This window comes from Pseudopodoces humilis, chromosome 31 (genome assembly GCF_049639895.1).
Source record: "Pseudopodoces humilis isolate 2021_Gansu_Grassland_sample_001 chromosome 31, ASM4963989v1, whole genome shotgun sequence".
Classification (NCBI taxonomy): Eukaryota; Metazoa; Chordata; class Aves; order Passeriformes; family Paridae; genus Pseudopodoces; species Pseudopodoces humilis.
Window position 1 is genome coordinate 103,149 of NC_142230.1, and position 19,265 is coordinate 122,413.

Below are 19,265 nucleotides of genomic sequence, written 5' to 3' on the forward strand. Positions count from 1 at the left end.
TTTGGGGGGATGAAAAGTGAATTTTGGGGGGTTTTGGGGGGGTTTGGGGGGTGAAAAGTGAGTTTTGCGGGGAAAAAAAGTGAATTTTTGGGGGGGGGAAAAGTGAATTTTGGGGGGAAAAAAAGGTGAGTTTTGGGGGGGTTTGGGGGGATGAAAAGTGAATTTTGTGGGGTTTTGGGGGGTTTGGGGGTGAAAAGTGAATTTTGGCGGGGTTTGGGGGGTGAAAAGTGAGTTTTGGGGGGGAAAAAGTGAATTTTGGGGGGGAAAATGTGAATTTTGGGGGGCAAAAGGTGAGTTTTGGGGGGGTTTGGGGGATGAAAAGTGAATTTTGTGGGGTTTTGGGGGGGTTTGGGGGGAAAAAGTGAATTTTGGCGGGGTTTGGGGGGTGAAAAGTGAATTTTGGGGGGAAAAAAAGTGAATTTTGGGGGGGAAAAGTGAATTTTGGGGGGAAAAAAAAGGTGAGTTTTGGGGGGTTTGGGGGATGAAAAGTGAATTTTGTGGGGTTTTTGGGGGGGTTTGGGGGGTTTGGGGGGAAAAAGTGAATTTTGGGGGGGTTGGGGGGGTGAAAAGTGAGTTTTGGGGGGAAAAAAAAAGTGAATTTTGGGGGGGAAAAGTGAATTTTGGGGGGAAAAAAAGGTGAATTTTGTGGGGTTTGGGGGTATAAAAAGTGAATTTTGGGGGAAAAAAGTGAGTTTTGGGGGGTTTGGGGGGAAAAAAGTGAATTTTGTGGGGTTTTGGGGGGGTTTGGGAGGAAAAGTGAGTTTTGGGGGGAAAAAAAAGTGAATTTTGGGGGGGAAAAGTGAATTTTGGGGGGAAAAAAGGTGAGTTTTGGGGGGGTTTGGGGGGGGAAAAAAAAGTGAATTTTGGCGGGGTTTGGGGGGTGAAAAGTGAGTTTTGGGGGGGAAAAAAGGTGAGTTTTGGGGGGAAAAAAGGTGAGTTTTTGGGGGGTTTGGGGGGATGAAAAGTGAATTTTGTGGGGTTTTGGGGGGGTTTGGGGGGTGAAAAGTGAATTTTGGGGCGGAAAAAGTGAATTTTGGGGGGAAAAAAGGTGAGTTTTGGGGGGAAAAAAGGTGAGTTTTGGGGGGTTTGGGGGAAAAAAAGTGAATTTTGGAGGGGAAAAAAAAAAGTGAGTTTTGGGGGGGTTTGGGGGGATGAAAAGTGAATTTTGTGGGGTTTTGGGGGGGTTTGGGGAGGAAAAGTGAATTTTGGGGGGGAAGAATTGAGTTTTGGGGGTTTGGGGGGGATGAAAAGTGAATTTTGTGGGGTTTTGGGGGGTTTGGGGAGGAAAAAGTGAATTTTGGGGGGGAAGAATTGAGTTTTGGGGGGTTTGGGGGGAAAAAAGTGAATTTTGTGGGTTTTTTGGGGGGTTTGGGGGAAAAAGTGAATTTTGTGGGGTTTGGGGGTATAAAAAGTGAATTTTGGAGGAAAAAAGTTGATTTTGGGTTGTTTGGGGGGAAAAAAAAGTGAATTTTGGGGGGTTTGGGGGGGGGAAAAAAAAAAGTGAATTTTGTGGGGTTTTTTGGGAATTGGGGAAAAAATGAGGGGAAAAAGAGGGGGAAAGAGGGAAAATGAATGGAGGAAAGGGGAAAAAATGGAAAAAATGGGAAGGGGGAAGGGGGGATTGGGGGGAAAGTGAATTTTTGGGGTTATTTGGGAATAGGGGGAAAAAAGAGGAAAGGGAAAACGGGAAAAAAAATAGGAAAAAAAGGAAAAAATAAAATGGGAGAGGAAGGGGGGAAGGGAGAAAAAGTGGGAATAAAAAAAAGGAGGGAAAAGGGAAAAGGGGAGGAAGAAAAGAAAAAAAAAAAAACAGGGAGAAAAGATGGAGAAATGGGGAGAAAAAAGGAAAAAAAAAGGGGGAAGAAGGAGAGGGAAAAAGGGATAAAAATGTGAGGAAAAGGAAGAAAGAACGGAGGAAAAAAAAGGGGGAAATGGGGGGAAAAAAGAGGTGGAAAATGGGAAAAAAAAATTCCCAATCCCATGGATTGGGAGGGATGAGGATAAAGAGGAATTTTTGGCTTACCTGGAATGTGATATCCAAGACGGGCCTGGAAGAAAAGGGATTATTTTAGGTTTTCATTCGGATTTATTTATTTTAAAAGCTTTTTATTCGGATTTATTTCATTTCTGAGGAATTTGGGATTGGTGGGAATTCCTGGAAAAGCCGGAATCAAACCCAGCTCCCTCGGGAATGAATTCTGAATTCCCATTTTGGGGAAAACTTCCTATTTTGGGAAAATAAAAAGCGAAATAAATTCCATTTATTCCCGGCCCGAGGAATTGGAAGTTTTATGGGATTTTGGGCCGGAATTCCGGGTTTTTTTCCCAGTTTTTCCCGTTTTTTTTTACCTTGGACAATGATGTTGCTGGACTCGTGGGAGGGGTTGAACACCAAATGTTTGGCCATGGAGTCGCCCTCGGAGGTGACGAAGAGGCAGGAGGAGCAGGAGAGCCTCAGCCCGCTGGGAAATGGGGGAAAAACGGGGGAAAATGGGAAAAAGGGGGGAAAAGGGGGGGAAAAATGGGAAAAAAAAAAAAAAAAAAAAAAAAAAGGGGGAAGGGGGGAAAAAGGGAGGGAAAATGGGAAAAAGGGGGGGAAAGGGGGGGGAAAAAAAAAAGGAGGGAAAAAAGAGGGGGAATTGGGGGGAAAAGTAGGAGGGAAAATGGGAAAAGAAAAAACGGGGGGAAAGTGGGAAAAGGGGGGGAAAAGGGGGGGAAAAATGGGAAAAAAAGAGGGGGAAATTGGGGGGAAAAGGAGGGAAAATGGGAAAAAAGGGGGGGGGGAAAGGGGGGGAAAAAAAAGGAGGAAAAAAGGGAAAAAAAAAAAAAGAGGGGGAATTGGGGGGAAAAGGAGGGAAAATGGGAAAAAGGGGGGAAAATGGGGAAAAAAAGGGGGGAAAAGGGGGGGAAAAGGGAAAAAAGAGGGGGAAAATTGGGGGGAAAAGGAGGGAAAATGGGAAAAAGGGGGGGGAAAAGAGGGGAAAAAGGAGGGAAAAAAGGGAAAAAAGAGGGGGAATTGGGGGGAAAAGGAGGGAAAATGGGAAAAAGGAGGGAAAATGGGGAAAAAAAAGGGGGGAAAAGGGGGGGGAAAAGGGAAAAAAGAGGGGGAATTGGGGGGAAAAGGGGGGAAAAAGGGGAAAAACGGGGGGAAAAGGGGGGGAAATGGGAAAAAGGGGGGGAAAAGGGGGGGGAAAAGGGAAAAAGGGGGAAGGGGGGAAAAGGGGAGGGGGAAAATGGGAAAAAAAGGGGGGGAAAAGGGGGGAAAAGGGAGGAATAAAAAAAAAAAAAGGGGGGAAAAGGGGGAAAATGGGAAAAAAGGGGGGGAAAAGGGGGGGAAAAAGGAGGAGGGAAAATGGGAAAAAAGAGGGGGAATTGGGGGGGGAAAAGGAGGGAAAATGGGAAAAAAAAAAGGGGGGAAAAGGGGGGGAGAAGTGAGAATGGGAAAAAAAGAGGGGGAAAATGGGGGGAAAAGGGGGGAAAATGGGAAAAAGGGGGGGGAAAAGGGGGAAAAAATGTTGGAAGAAGGAGGAAATTGGGGGGAAAAAGGGGGGGGGAAAATGGGAAAAAAGGGGGGGAAAATGGGGGAAAAAAAGGGGGGGAAAAAAGAGGGGGAAAAAGGGGGGAAAAAAAGGGGGAAAAAGGGGGAAAGAATGGGGAAGAAAATGGGGGGGGAAAAGGGGGGGATAAAATGGGAAAAAAGAAAAAGGGGGGAAAGAAAAAAAAAAGGGGACAAAAATGTTGGTGAAAGATGGGGGGAATTGGGGGGAAAAAGGGGAAAAAGGGGAGAAAATAGAAGGGGAAAAGGGGGGAAAAGAAGAATGAAAGGGGGAAAAGGGGGGAAAAGGGGGGAAAAAGAGAGGGGGAAATGGGAAAATGGGGGAAAAAAGGGGGAATTGGGGGGGAAAAAGGGGGGAAAAAGAGGGGGGAAAGGGGAAAATGTGAGAAGAATGAAGGGGGGATGGGGGAAAAAGAGGGGGAGAAAAAAGAGGGGGAAGAAGGAGGGGAAAAAGGGGAAAAAAGGGGGAAGAAGGGGGAAAAAGTGGGGAAAAAAAGGGGGGGAAAGGGAGGAAAAAAGGGGGAAGAAGGGGGAAAATGGGAAAAAAGGGGGAGAAAAGGGGGGAAAAAGAGAAGAATGAAGGGAGAAAGGGGGGAAAAGAGGGGGGAAAGGAGGGAAAAAAGAGGGGGAAGAAGGGGGGAAAGGGGGAAAAGGGAAAAATGGGAAAAATGGGGGGAAAAAGGGGGAAAAAAAGAGGGGGAAGAAAAGGAAAATGGGGAAGAAAAGGAGGGAAAAATGGAGGGGAAAGGGGGAGAAAGGGCAAAAATGGGAAAAAGAGGAAAAAAATGAGGAGAAAAGAGGGGAAAAAGGGAAGAGAAAGAAAGAGAAAGGAATTTAATATCAAATATAAAAGTGTCCAGCCCTTTGTTGATAATTGAATTATTAAAAATACAACGGAATATATAATAATAAATTATTAATTAAGATTTAAAATTTAATTTAAGACTCTTAACTCATGAATTGTTAATAATTAGATAACTTAAAATGATTAATGATCAATGATATGATTTTTCCCCCCCTGCTCTGGAACATGCTGGGAATGAGGGCATTGAATCCATAAATATCAAAAATCCCCCAAATCCCTGGGTTTTTCCCCCAGAATGAAAAAAGGTCAGGAATTCCCAAAGAATTTTGGGATTATGGGAATTTTTTTTTCCATACCTGGCCGTGTAGTTCTTGAACAAAGCCAAATATTTGGGGCTTTTCCGGGGAACGTGGTTGCTGGAGAGGGAAAAAGATGGAAAAGTCAGGGATAACCTGGAAAAAGGGTTGTGTTTTACCAAATCCTGGCGTTTTGTCACCCAAATCCCGGGATTTTTCCCCCAAATCCCAGATTTTTCCATTCCTGATCATGTGGTTGCCATAGGTGCAGAAGCAACAGGAATTTCCTCATTTTCCTCCCAGAAATGTGGGATTTTCCCTTGGTTTTTCACCCATTTTTCTCCCCGTTTTTTTCCCAAAATCCCAATTTTTTCCCCCAAAATCCCCTCCTTGATCACGTGGTTGCCACACACACAAGACCAGCAAGAATTTCCCAATTTTTCTTCCATTCTCCCCCAAAACGCTGCAATTTTCCCCATTTTTTCCCCATTTTTTCACCATTTTTCCTCCTTTTTTTTTCCCATTTTTTCCCAAAATCCCCATTTTTTCTCCCAAAATCCCCTACTTGATCATATGGTTGGTGTAGGCGGGGGAGCACCAGGAATTTCCCAATTTTCCTTCCATTTTCCCCCAAAACACTGCAATTTTCCCCAATTTTCCCCATTTTTTCACCATTTTTCCTCATTTTTCCACCGTTTTTTTCCCATTTTTTTCCCAAAATCCCCATTTTTTCCCCCAAAATCCCCTACTTGATCACGTGGTTGCCACACACACAAGACCAGCAGGAATTTCCCCATTTTCCCCCCAGAATGGTGCAATTCTCTCCAATTTTCCCCAATTTTCCCCATTTTTTCACCGTTTTTCCTCATTTTTCCACCGTTTTTTTTCCTGTTTTTTTCCCCAAATCCCCATTTTTTCCCCCAAAATCCCCTACTTGATCATATGGTTGGTGTAGGCGGGGGAGCAGCAGGAATTTCCCAATTTTCCTTCCATTTTCCCCCAAAACACTGCAATTTTCCCCAATTTTCCCCATTTTTTCACCATTTTTCCTCATTTTTCCACCGTTTTTTTTCAGTTTTTTTCCCAAAATCCCAATTTTTTCCCCCAAAATCCCCTACTTGATCACGTGGTTGCCACACACACAAGACCAGCAGAACTTTCCCTGTTTTCCCCCAGAACACTGCAATTTTCCCCAATTTTCCCCATTTTTTCACCGTTTTTCGCCCTTTCTTCACCGTTTTTTTCCCGTTTTTTTCCCAAAATCCCCATTTTTTCCCCCAAAATCCCCTACTTGATCACGTGGTTGCCACACACACAAGACCAGCAGGAATTTCCCCATTTTCCCCCCTGAATGGTGCAATTCTCTCCAATTTTCCCTATTTTTCTCCATTTTTTCACCGTTTTTCCTCATTTTTCCACCGTTTTTTTTCAGTTTTTTTCCCAAAATCCCCATTTTTTCCCCCAAAATCCCCTACTTGATCACGTGGTTGCCACACACACAAGACCAGCACGAATTTCCCTATGTTCCCCCCAGAATGGTGCAATTCTCTCCAATTTTCCCCATTTTTCTCCATTTTTTCACCGTTTTTCCTCATTTTTCCACCGTTTTTTTTCCCGTTTTTTTCCCAAAATCCCCATTTTTTCTCCCAAAATCCCCTACTTGATCATATGGTTGGTGTAGGCGGGGGAGCACCAGGAATTTCCCAATTTTCCTTCCATTTTCCCCCAAAACACTGCAATTTTCCCCAATTTTCCCCATTTTTTCACCGTTTTTCGCCCTTTCTTCACCGTTTTTTTCCCGTTTTTTTCCCAAAATCCCCATTTTTTCCCCCAAAATCCCCTACTTGATCACGTGGTTGCCACACACACAAGACCAGCAGGAATTTCCCTATGTTCCCCCCAGAATGGTGCAATTCTCTCCAATTTTCCCCATTTTTCTCCATTTTTTCACCGTTTTTCCTCATTTTTCCACCGTTTTTTTTCCCGTTTTTTTCCCAAAATCCCCATTTTTTCCCCCAAAATCCCCTACTTGATCATGTGGTTGGCGTAGGCGCGGGAGCAGCAGGTGCTGTAGCGGCACAGGGAGCAGTGCACGTAGGTGGGGAAGTGGTTGGGGAAATCCGGGATCTCGAAGCTGCACTCCAAACACGTCTGCCGGCCCAGGCCGCACCTGAGCCACAAAAAAAACGGGAAAATCCCTAAAAATCACCATTTTGGGAAGATTTCCTAGGATTGGAGACAAGTTGGGATGAAAAGGGTGGGATTTGGAGGGTTTGGGGTTTGCTGGTTCCTATAAATCGATTATTATTTTAAACCAATCAATAGAAATCGATAAATATTATCGATAAATTCCAGGATGGAATTCCAGCCTCCGTTTCCTGTTTTTTCCAGCTCCACCTTTCCCTGATTTTGTAGGATCTCAACCCAAGCCCAGAATTCCCATCTTTTCCTCCCCTGGAATTCCCCAATTTTCTCCCAAAACTCCCAAATTTCTCCTGGAATTCCCGAATTTTGCCCATAAATTCGTTGATGTTTTTTTGCCAGTGCTCTGAAGTGGCCGGGCAGCCCCCAAAATTCCCACATTTTCCCTGAAATTCCCATTTTTTTCCAGGAAAAGCACTGACATTTTTTTACTGGCTCTCTTGCGGATGCCACAAGGGTTGGGGAATCCCAAATTTCCCAGGTTTTCCCCCAAAACTCCCATTTTTTCCCCCAAATTTCCCATTTTTTCCCCCAAAATTCCCTTTTTTTCCCCAAAATTCCCCTTTTCCACCCAAAATTCCCATTTTTTTTCTGGGAGAAGCGCTGACATTTTTTTACTGGCTCTCTTGAGGAAGCCACAAGGGCTGGGGAATCCCAAAATTCCCATTTTTCCCCAAAATTCCCATTTTTCCCCCAAAATTTCCTTTTTTCCCCCCCAAAATTCCCATATTTCCCCCCAAAATTCAGGGTTTTTCCCCCAAAACTCTCATTTTTTCCCCAAAACTCTCATTTTTCCCCCAAAACTCTCATTTTTTTCCCCCCACAAAACTTTCATTTTTCCCCCCAAAATTTCCCATTTTCCCCCCAAAACTCCCATTTTTCCCCAAAAAATCCCATTTTTCCCCTCAAAACTCCTATTTTTCCCCCAAAACTCCCATTTTTCCCCCAAAATTCCCATTTTTTTCCCCCCAAAATTCCCTTTTTTTTCCTCCAAAAATTCCCATTTTTCCCCCCAAAATTCCCATTTTTCCCCCAAAAACTCCCATTTTTTTTCCCCCAAAACTCCCATTTTCCCCCCCAAAACTCCCATTTTTCCCCCAAAAACTCCCATTTTCCCCCAAAATTCCCATTTTCCCCCCCCCAAAAACTCCCATTTTTTCCCCTAAAATTCTCATTTTCCCCCCAAAATTCCCATTTTCCCCCCCCAAAACTCCCATTTTTTCCCCCAAAAACTCCCAATTTTTCCCCCCAAACTTCCCATTTTTCCCCCAAAACTCCCGTTTTTTCCCCAGAATTCCCATTCTTTTTTCAAAATTCCCATTTTTTCCCCCAAAACTCTAATTTTTCCCCCAGAATTCCCTTTTTTCCCCCCAAAACTCCCAATTTTCCCCCCAAAATTCCCATTTTTCCTCTCCCGTTTTTTCCCCAAATTCCCGTTTTTTTCCCCCGAAACTCCCGTTTTTTCCCCCAAAACTCTAATTTTTCCCCCCAAAATTCCCTTTTTTTCCCCCAAAATTCCCTATTTTCCCCCAAAATTCCCATTTTTCCCACCAAAACTCCCATTTTTCCCCCCAAAACTCCCATTTTTTCCCCCAAATTCCCTATTTTCCCCCCAAAACTCCCGTTTTTTCCCCAAAATTCCCATTTTTTCCCCCCAAAACTCTAATTTTTCCCACCAAAAAATTCCCTTTTTTTTCCCCCGAAACTCCCATTTTTCCCCCAAAACTCCCGTTTTTCCCCCAAAACTCCCATTTTTTCCCCAAAACTCCCGTTTTTTCCCCAAAACTCCCATTTTTTCCCCAAAACTCCCGTTTTTTTCCCCCCGAAACTCCCGTTTTCCCCCGAAATTCCCGTTTTTTCCCCCGAAGAGCAGCGCTGACGTTTTTTTGCCGGCTCTCCGGGGCGCGTTGCGGTGGCACAGGAAGAGGGGCTGGGGGTCGGAGGAGGATCCCAGCGGAGCCGGATCCGGGCCCATCCCGTGGGAAGATTCCAGCGGCAGCGAGCGGGGCTGGCCCCGGGACGCGCGGATCGTCACCTGGGAAACCACCAAAAAAAAAAACGGGAAAAATTGGGATTTTCCACAGGGAATCCGGGGTCTGGATGAATTCCCAATCAATTCCATGAAATAACCAATTAATTAAATGAAATATTCCATGAATTCTCTAAAATATCACATTAATTACAGGAAACAGCCACTGAATTCCAGGAAATCATCAATTAATTCCGTGGAATATCCAATTAATTGCTCAAAATCCCCATGAATCCAATGAAATATCCATGGAATCCCATGGAACACCGAATGAATCCCGTGGAATACCCAGTTCATTCCATGAAAAAACCAATGAATCCAAGAAAACCCCCAATGAATTCCATAAAATGTTCAGTTAATCCCGCTGAATTCCCAGCGATCCCACTGAATTCCCAATAAATCCCATTAAATTCCCAACAAATCCCATCAATCCTACAAATCCAATGAATCCCATTAAATTCCCAATGAGTCCCATTAAATTCCCAATAAATCTCATCAGATCCCAAATAAATCCAATTTAATTCCCAATAAATCCTATTAAACACGCAATGAATCCCATTAAATTCCCAATGAATCCCATTAAATTCCCAATAAATCCCATTAAATTCCCAATAAATCCCATTAAATTCCCAATAAATCCCATTAAATTCCCAATGAATCCCATTAAATTCCCAATTAATCCCATTAAATTCCCACTGAATCCCATTAAACACCCAATAAATCCCATCAATCCCCAATAAATCCCATCAATCCTACAAATCCAATAAATCCCATTAAATTCCCAATAAATCCCATTAAATTCCCAATAAATCCCATTAAATTCCCAATAAATCCCATTAAATTCCCAATTAATCCCATTAAATTCCCAATAAATCCCATTAAATTCCCAATAAATCCCATTAAATTCCCAATAAATCCCATTAAATTCCCAATGAATCCCATTAAACACCCAATAAATCCCATCAATCCCCAATAAATCCCATCAATCCCAAACAAATCCCATCAATCCCCAATAAATCCCATCAATCCTACAAATCAAATAAATCCCATTAAATTCCCAATAAATCCCATTAAATTCCCACTAAATCCCATTAAATTCCCAATAAATCCCATTAAATTCCTACTAAATCCCATTAAATTCCCACTAAATCCCATTAAATTCCCAATAAATCCCATTAAATTCCCACTAAATCCCATTAAATTCCCACTAAATCCCATTAAATTCCCAATAAATCCCATTAAATTCCCACTAAATCCCATTAAATTCCCAATAAATCCCATTAAATTCCCAATAAATCCCATTAAATTCCCAATAAATCCCATTAAATTCCCACTAAATCCCATTAAATTCCCAATAAATCCCATTAAATTCCCAATAAATCCCATTAAATTCCCAATTAATCCCATTAAATTCCCAATAAATCCCATTAAACTCCCAATAAATCCCATTAAACTCCCAATAAATCCCATTAAATTCCCAACGAATCCCATTAAATCCCCAAATGAATTAACATTAAATCAAAACCACAATTAAAACCCCACCAATCCCCAACAAACCCATCAACTCCCCTTTCCCCCACCCTTTCCCCGTTCCCCACCAGCCCTGGGGACCCGGAAAAACCCCGGGAATTCCGGGAATTTCCGGGAATTCCGGGAATTTCCGTGCCTTGGTGCCGGGTTTGAGCCCCTCGAGCTGTTTGGGTTTGCGGAAGGTTTTGTGGTGCTGCAGCTTGTGCTCGATCTTGTCCTTGGCAAACAGGAACTGCAGGCGGCACTTGTTGCAGTGGTACACGCTCTTCTTCTGGAGAAAAACCCGTAATTAGCGTTAATTAATTAATAGTAATTAATTAGGCATTAATTATTTATTGATTATTGATCATTAGGGAGTTATCAGTGGTTTATTAGGGAGGTGTTGGAACTGCAGGCGGCGCTTGTTGCAGTGGTACACGCTCTTCTTCCGGAAATAATTAAAAGTTAGCGTTAATTAATTAATAATACTTAATTAGGCATTAATTATTTATTGATTATTGATTATTAGGGAGTTATCAGTGGTTTATTAGGGAGGTGTTGGAACTGCAGGCGGCGCTTGTTGCAGTGGTACACGCTCTTCTTCCGGAAATAATTAAAAGTTAGCGTTAATTAATTAATAATACTTAATTAGGCATTAATTATTTATTGATTATTGATTATTAGGGAGTTATCAGTGGTTTATTAGGGAGGTGTGGGAACTGCAGGCGGCGCTTGTTGCCGCTTTTTCCATCCCAAATTCCCACATCCCGTTTTCCCCTCTCGAACCCCGCGATCTCCGATGGTCCGGAATTCCCAAAATCCCGTTTTTCCATGGGAATTCCACAAAAAATTTGGGAATTCCATAAAAAATCTGGGAATTCTGGGCTGACCTGGTGCCTCACGAAGCGCTGCTGGAAGGCGTCGCCGTTCCCAAAGTACCTCAAGGCAATTCCCAAACCCAAAACACCCAAACCCAAAACAACCAAACCCAGCGGTCTCCAACGGTTTGGAATTCCCAAAATCCCGTTTTTCCCATGGGAATTCCATAAAAAATTTGGGAATTCCATAAAAAATCTGGGAATTCCATAAAAAATCTGGGAATTCCATAAAAAATCTGGGAATTCCGGGCTGACCTGGTGCCTCACGAAGCGCTGCTGGAAGGCGTCGCCGTTCTTGAACACCTCCAGTCAATTCCCAAACCCAAACCACCCAAACCCAGCGGTCTCCAACGGTTCGGAATTCCCAAAATCCCGTTTTTCCATGGAATTCCGGGCTGACCTGGTGCCTCACGAAGCGCTGCTGGAAGGCGTCGCCGTTCCCAAAGTACCTCAAGGCAATTCCCAAAACCAAAACACCCAAACCCAAAACACCCAAACCCAGCGGTCTCCAACGGTTCGGAATTCCCAAAATCCCGTTTTTCCATGGGAATTCCACAAAAAATTTGGGAATTCCATAAAAAATCTGGGAATTCCATAAAAAATCTGGGAATTCCATAGAAAATCTGGGAATTCCGGGCTGACCTGGTGCCTCACGAAGCACTTCTGAGAACGCACTGCCATTCCTGAAGATCTCAGAGGCAATTCCCAAACCCAAACCCAAAACACCCAAACCCAGCGGTCTCCAACGGTTCGGAATTCCCAAAATCCCATTTTTCCCATGGAATTCCATAAAAAATACGGGAATTCCATAAAAAATCTGGGAATTCTGGGCTGACCTGGTGCCTCACGAAGCGCTGCTGGAAGGCGTCGCCGTTCCCAAAACACCTCGAGTCAATTCCCAAATGCAAACCCAAAACACCCAAACCCAAAACACCCAAACCCAGCGGTCTCCAACGGTTTGGAATTCCCAAAATCCCGTTTTTCCCATGGAATTCCATAGAAAATCTGGGAATTCCGGGCTGACCTGGTGCCTCACGAAGCGCTGCTGGAAGGCGTCGCCGTTCCCAAAACACCTCGAGTCAATTCCCAAACCCAAACCCAAAACACCCAAACCCAAAACACCCAAACCCAGCGGTCTCCAACGGTTCGGAATTCCCAAAATCCCGTTTTTCCATGGGAATTCCACAAAAAATTTGGGAATTCCATAAAAAATCTGGGAATTCCATAAAAAATCTGGGAATTCCATAAAAAATCCGGGAATTCTGGGCTGACCTGGTGCCTCACGAAGCACTTCTGAGAACGCACTGCCATTCCTGAAGATCTCAGAGGCAATTCCCAAACCCAAACCCAAAACACCCAAACCCAGCAAAACTCCGAGACTCCAGCACTCCCCCAAATCCCATTTTCCCATGGAATTCCATAAAAAATCTGGGAATTCCATAGAAAATCTGGGAATTCCGGGCTGACCTGGTGCCTCACGAAGCGCTGCTGGAAGGCGTCGCCGTTCCCAAAGTACCTCAAGGCAATTCCCAAAACCAAAACACCCAAACCCAAAACACCCAAACCCAGCGGTCTCCAACGGTTCGGAATTCCCAAAATCCCATTTTTCCCATGGAATTCCATAAAAAATTTGGGAATTCCATAAAAAATCTGGGAATTCCATAAAAAATCTGGGAATTCCATAGAAAATCTGGGAATTCCGGGCTGACCTGGTGCCTCACGAAGCACTTCTGAGAACGCACTGCCATTCCTGAAGATCTCAGAGGCAATTCCCAAACCCAAACCCAAAACACCCAAACCCAAAACACCCAAACCCAGCGGTCTCCAACGGTTCGGAATTCCCAAAATCCCATTTTTCCCATGGAATTCCATAAAAAATCTGGGAATTCCATAGAAAATCTGGGAATTCCGGGCTGACCTGGTGCCTCACGAAGCGCTGCTGGAAGGCGTCGCCGTTCCCAAAACACCTCGAGTCAATTCCCAAACCCAAACCCAAACCCAAACCCAAAACACCCAAACCCAGCGGTCTCCAACCGTTCGGAATTCCCAAAATCCCATTTTTCCATGGGAATTCCATAAAAAATTTGGGAATTCCATAAAAAATCTGGGAATTCCATAAAAAATCTGGGAATTACGGGCTGACCTGGTGCCTCACGAAGCGCTGCTGGAAGGCGTCGCCGTTCCCAAAGTACCTCGAGGCAATTCCCAAAACCAAAACACCCAAACCCAAAACACCCAAACCCAGCGATCTCCAACCGTTCGGAATTCCCAAAATCCCATTTTTCCATGGGAATTCCATAAAAAATTTGGGAATTCCATAAAAAATCTGGGAATTCCATAAAAAGTCTGGGAATTCCGGGCTGACCTGGTGCCTCACGAAGCGCTGCTGGAAGGCGTCGCCGTTCTTGAACACCTCGAGTCAATTCCCAAACCCAAACCCAAAACACCCAAACCCAAAACACCCAAACCCAGCGATCTCCAACGGTTCGGAATTCCCAAAATCCCATTTTTCCCATGGAATTCCATAAAAAATCTGGGAATTCCATAAAAAATCTGGGAATTCCATAAAAAATCTGGGAATTCCATAAAAGATCTGTGAATTCCGGGCTGACCTGGTGCCTCACGAAGCGCTGCTGGAAGGCGTCGCCGTTCCCAAAGTACCTCAAGGCAATTCCCAAAACCAAAACACCCAAACCCAAACCCAAAACACCCAAACCCAAACCACCCAAACCCAGCGGTCTCCAACGGTTCGGAATTCCCAAAATCCCGTTTTTCCATGGAATTCCGGGCTGACCTGGTGCCTCACGAAGCGCTGCTGGAAGGCGTCGCCGTTCTTGAACACCTCCAGTCAATTCCCAAACCCCAACCCAAAACACCCAAACCCAAAACACCCAAACCCAGCGGTCTCCAACGGTTCGGAATTCCCAAAATCCCTTTTTTCCATGGGAATTCCATAAAAAATTTGGGAATTCCATAAAAAATCTGGGAATTCCATAAAAAATCCGGGAATTCCATAAAAAATCTGGGAATTCCGGGCTGACCTGGTGCCTCACGAAGCGCTGCTGGAAGGCGTCGCCGTTCCCAAAACACCTCGAGTCAATTCCCAAACCCAAACCCAAAACACCCAAACCCAGCGGTCTCCAACGGTTCGGAATTCCCAAAATCCCGTTTTTCCATGGAATTCCATAAAAAATTTGGGAATTCCGGGCTGACCTGGTGCCTCACGAAGCGCTGCTGGAAGGCGTTGCCGTTCTTGAACACCTCCAGTCAATTCCCAAACCCCAACCCAAAACACCCAAACCCAAAACACCCAAACCCAGCGATCTCCAACGGTTCGGAATTCCCAAAATCCCGTTTTTCCATGGGAATTCCATAAAAAATTTGGGAATTCCATAAAAAATCTGGGAATTCCATAAAAAATCCGGGAATTCCATAGAAAATCTGGGAATTCCGGGCTGACCTGGTGCCTCACGAAGCGCTGCTGGAAGGCGTCGCTGTTCTTGAACACCTCGAGTCAATTCCCAAACCCAAACCCAAAACACCCAAACCCAAACCACCCAAACCCAGCGGTCTCCAACCGTTCGGAATTCCCAAAATCCCGTTTTTCCATGGAATTCCATAGAAAATCTGGGAATTCCGGGCTGACCTGGTGCCTGACGAAGCGCTGCTGGAAGGCGTCGCCGTTCCCAAAACACCTCGAGTCAATTCCCAAACCCAAACCCAAAACACCCAAAACCAAAACACCCAAACCCAAAACACCCAAACCCAGCGATCTCCAACGGTTTGCAATTCCCAAAATCCCGTTTTTCCATGGAATTCCGGGCTGACCTGGTGCCTCATGAAGTGCTGCTGGAAGGCGTTGCCGTTCTTGAACACCTTGAGGCAGTAGGGGCACAGGAGGTGCCGCGTGTCCTCGTGGCTCAGCCGGAAGTGGCTGTCCACCTCCGAGTACAGCGACGAGCGGTACTGGCACACCTGGAAAAACAAATTCCAGGGGAAAAATTACTCCAGGGGAAAATTATTCCAGGGAAAAATAATTCCAGGGGAAAATTCCAGGGGAAATTTCCAAGGGAAAATTCCAGGGAAAAATAATTCCAGGGAAAAAGAGTTCCAGGGAAAAATAATTCCAGGGAAAAAGAGTTCCAGGGGAAAATAATTCCAGGGAAAAATTCCAGGGAAATTTCCAGGGAAAAATTCCAGGGGAAAATAATTCCAGGTAAAAATTATTCCAGGGAAAAATAATTCCAGGGGAAAATAATTCCAGGGAAAAATTCCAGGGAAAAATAATTCCAGGGGAAAATAATTCCAGGGAAAAATTATTCCTGGGAAAAATAATTCCAGGGGAAAATAATTCCAGGGGAAAATTATTCCTGGGAAATTTCCAGGGGAAAATAATTCCAGGGAAAAATAATTCCAGGGAAATTTCCAGGGAAAAATTCCAGGGAAATTTCCAGGGGAAAATTCCAGGGAAATTTCCAAGGAAAAAAATCCAGGGAAAAATAATTCCAGGGGAAAATAATTCCAGGGGAAAATAATTCCAGGGAAAAATTCCAGGGATTTGGGGGGGTTTCAGCAGCAGGATGGGGAAAATTCCCAATCCAAAGGGGAAAATTCCCAATCCAAAGGGGAAAATTCCCAATCCAAAGGGGAAAATTCCCAATTGATGGGGAAAAATTCCAGGGATTTGGGGGGTTTTAACAGGAGGATGGGGAAAATTCCCAATCCGATGGGGAAAAATTCCAGGGATTTGGGGGGTTTCAGCAGCAGGATGTGGGAAAAATGAGGAAAAAAATCCAGGGAAATGTGGGAAAATCCCAAATCACCAAATCCCAGGAATTTCCACACCTGGCACACGTGAGGAATGAATGACTCCGTGATTTCTGGGTGCAGAACTGGGAATTCCAGGTGGGAATTCCGGGATTTTTCCATTCCTGGCACACATAGGGAACCTTCAGGAATTATTTTGGGGGCAAAAAATCAGAATTTTTGGGCATTTCTGGGTCCCAAATCCCGGGAATTTTGGTACCTGGCACACGCAGGGAATGACTCCGTGATTTCTGGGTGCAGAATTGGGAATTCCAGGTGGGAATTCTGGGAATTTTTTCCATACCTGGCAGACGTAGGGCATCTCCCCGGGTTTGTGGGTGTCCTTCATGTGCTGCAGGAAGAGCGGCTCGCTCTCAAACGCCCACTCGCAGATCTTGCACTTGGCTGTTCCCAAAAAAAAAACCAGGGAAAAACGGGAAAAAAGTTGGGAAAAGTGGGAGATTGAGGGGTGGGGGGAAAGGGGGAAATTTATCCCAACTTAAGGATGAAAAATTCCCGGGAAAACAATTCCTGGAGGAGTTTGGGAGCTGTGGATGCTCTCCAGGAGGAGCTGGAGAAGTGGAACTCGGGTGGGATTTGGGGAGGATTCTGTGGTGACCTTGACCAAGAAGTCACAGTTTTCCTGGAATTCCCACTAAATCCAGGAGGAAATTTCCAACTTAAGGATGAAAAATTCCCGGGAAAACACTGCCTGGAGGAGTTTGGGAGCTGTGGATGCTCTCCAGGAGGAGCTGGAGAAGTGGAACTCGGGTGGGTTTTGGGGAGGATTCTGTGGTGACCTTGACCAAGAAGTCACAGTTTTCCTGGAATTCCCACTAAATCCAGGAGGAAATTCCCAATTTAAGGATGAAAAATTCCCAGGAAAACAATTCCTGGAGGAGTTTGGGAGCTGTGGATGCTCTCCGGGAGGAGCTGGAGAAGTGGAACTCGGGTGGGATTTGGGGAGGATTCTGTGGTGACCTTGACCAAGGAGCCACGGTTTTCCCTGCATGAGCTCCCACTAAATCCAGGAGGAAATTCCCAACTTAAGGATGAAAAATTCCCGGGAAAGCACTGACTGCTGGACTCGTAGGGGCTGTGCACGTTCTCCAGGTGGCACTGCAGCTGGAAGGGGGTGCTGAAGTGGCGGTAGCAGTGCTGGCAGATGGTGTGAACGTCCACCTCGCCGTTCTGCTGGTCCAGCTCCACGTGGTGCTTCATGTGGTTCATGAACCTGCAGGGATGCAATGCCGGGATATTCCCACTCCTCATCCCGGGAAAAGTCGCTCTGGGCATCGTTTCCGGTTTGGTTTTGGGTTATTCCCGGATAATTCCTGGGTGATTCCTCCTTGGAGTGCTCGGTGCAGTGGGGGCAGCGGTGCCCACATCCCACTGCCCATCATTCCCTGCTCATTCCCAGATAATTCCCATTCCCATTCCCAGACAATTCCCAGACAATTCCCAGACAATTCCCATTCCCAGACAATCCCGAGGCTCACCGGATGTTGTTCGTGAGGCGCTTGGTGCAGTGAGGGCAGCGGAAGGAGGTCGGCACGCGCGGGCGGGCGGGCAGCGCCGCGCCCTCTGCCCGTCCCATTCCCATCCCGTTCCCAGACAATTCCCATCCCATTCCCAGACAATTCCCATTCCCAGACAATTCCCATTCCCAGACAATCCCGAGGCTCACCGGATGTTGTTTGTGAGGCGCTTGGTGCAGTGAGGGCAGCGGAAGGAGGTCGGCACGCGCGGGCGGGCGGGCAGCGCCGCGCCCTCTGCCCGTCCCATTCCCATCCCGTTCCCATCCCATTCCCATCCCATTCCCAGACAATTCCCATTCCCAGACAATTCCCATTCCCAGACAATCCCGAGGCTCACCGGATGTTGTTTGTGAGGCGCTTGGTGCAGTGAGGGCAGCGGAAGGAGGTCGGCACGCGCGGGCAGGCGGGCAGCGCCGCACCCTCTGCCTGTCCCATTCCCATCCCATTCCCAGACAATTCCCATCCCATTCCCAGACAATTCCCATTCCCAGACAATTCCCAGCTCACCGGATGTTGTTCTTGAGGCGCTTGGTGCAGTGAGGGCAGCGGAAGGAGGTCGGCACGCGCGGGCAGGCGGGCAGCGCCGCACCCTCTGCCTGTCCCATTCCCATCCCATTCCCATCCCATTCCCATCCCATTCCCATTCCCATCCCATTCCCAGACAATTCCCATCCCATTCCCAGACAATTCCCATTCCCAGACAATCCCGAGGCTCACCGGATGTTGTTCTTGAGGCGCTTGGTGCAGTGAGGGCAGCGGAAGGAGGTCGGCACGCGCGGGCGGGCGGGCAGCGCCGCGCCCTCTGCCCGTCCCATTCCCATCCCATTCCCATCCCATTCCCAGACAATTCCCATTCCCAGACAATTCCCAGCTCACCGGATGTTGTTCTTGAGGCGCTTGGTGCAGTGAGGGCAGCGGAAGGAGGTCGGCACGCGCGGGCGGGCGGGCAGCGCCGCGCCCTCTGCCCGTCCCATTCCCATCCCATTCCCATCCCATTCCCATCCCATTCCCATTCCCATCCCATTCCCAGACAATTCCCATCCCATTCCCAGACAATTCCCATTCCCAGACAATCCCGAGGCTCACCGGATGTTGTTCTTGAGGCGCTTGGTGCAGTGAGGGCAGCGGAAGGAGGTCGGCACGCGCGGGCGGGCGGGCAGCGCCGCGCCCTCTGCCCGTCCCATTCCCATCCCATTCCCATCCCATTCCCAGACAATTCCCATTCCCAGACAATTCCCATTCCCAGACAATTCCCATTCCCAGACAATCCCGAGGCTCACCGGATGTTGTTCTTGAGGCGCTTGGTGCAGTGAGGGCAGCGGAAGGAGGTCGGCACGCGCGGGCAGGCGGGCAGCGCCGCGCCCTTGCCGCCGTCGCGCCCGTAGTAGAACTCGTCCACCAGCATGATGAGCTTGGCCTGGGCCGGGTCGGCGCCGGGCTCGGAGCCCTCGGGAGCCGCCTTGGGAGGGGTCGGTGCCGGTGCCGGTGCCGGTGCCGGGGACGGGGAGGGGGCTCGGGCAGAGGGAGGGGCGGGATCGGCTTCCAGGGATTTGCGTTTTTTCAGGAATTCCACCAGTTCCGGGCAGCAGTACTGCGGGAGGGAAAGGGTTAATTGGGGGGGGAGTGGGGGAATTAATGGGGGATTA

The 19,265-nt window shown here is 46.6% G+C and overlaps 1 protein-coding gene across 1 annotated transcript in view; it reads right to left on the minus strand.

Moving 5' to 3' along the window:
* POGZ (pogo transposable element derived with ZNF domain) overlaps positions 1-19,265 on the minus strand; it is a 37,337-nt gene that overhangs the window by 4,978 nt on the left and 13,094 nt on the right. Inside the window, exons 8-17 of the mRNA XM_088068517.1 lie at positions 18,900-19,210; positions 17,161-17,315; positions 16,386-16,486; positions 15,104-15,250; positions 10,555-10,689; positions 8,740-8,894; positions 6,687-6,827; positions 4,718-4,777; positions 2,350-2,462; positions 2,024-2,048 (exon numbers count right to left, since the gene is read on the minus strand). Coding sequence (XP_087924643.1) covers positions 2,024-2,048; positions 2,350-2,462; positions 4,718-4,777; positions 6,687-6,827; positions 8,740-8,894; positions 10,555-10,689; positions 15,104-15,250; positions 16,386-16,486; positions 17,161-17,315; positions 18,900-19,210 — 1,343 coding nt within the window. The remainder of the gene's footprint in view (positions 1-2,023; positions 2,049-2,349; positions 2,463-4,717; positions 4,778-6,686; positions 6,828-8,739; positions 8,895-10,554; positions 10,690-15,103; positions 15,251-16,385; positions 16,487-17,160; positions 17,316-18,899; positions 19,211-19,265) is intronic.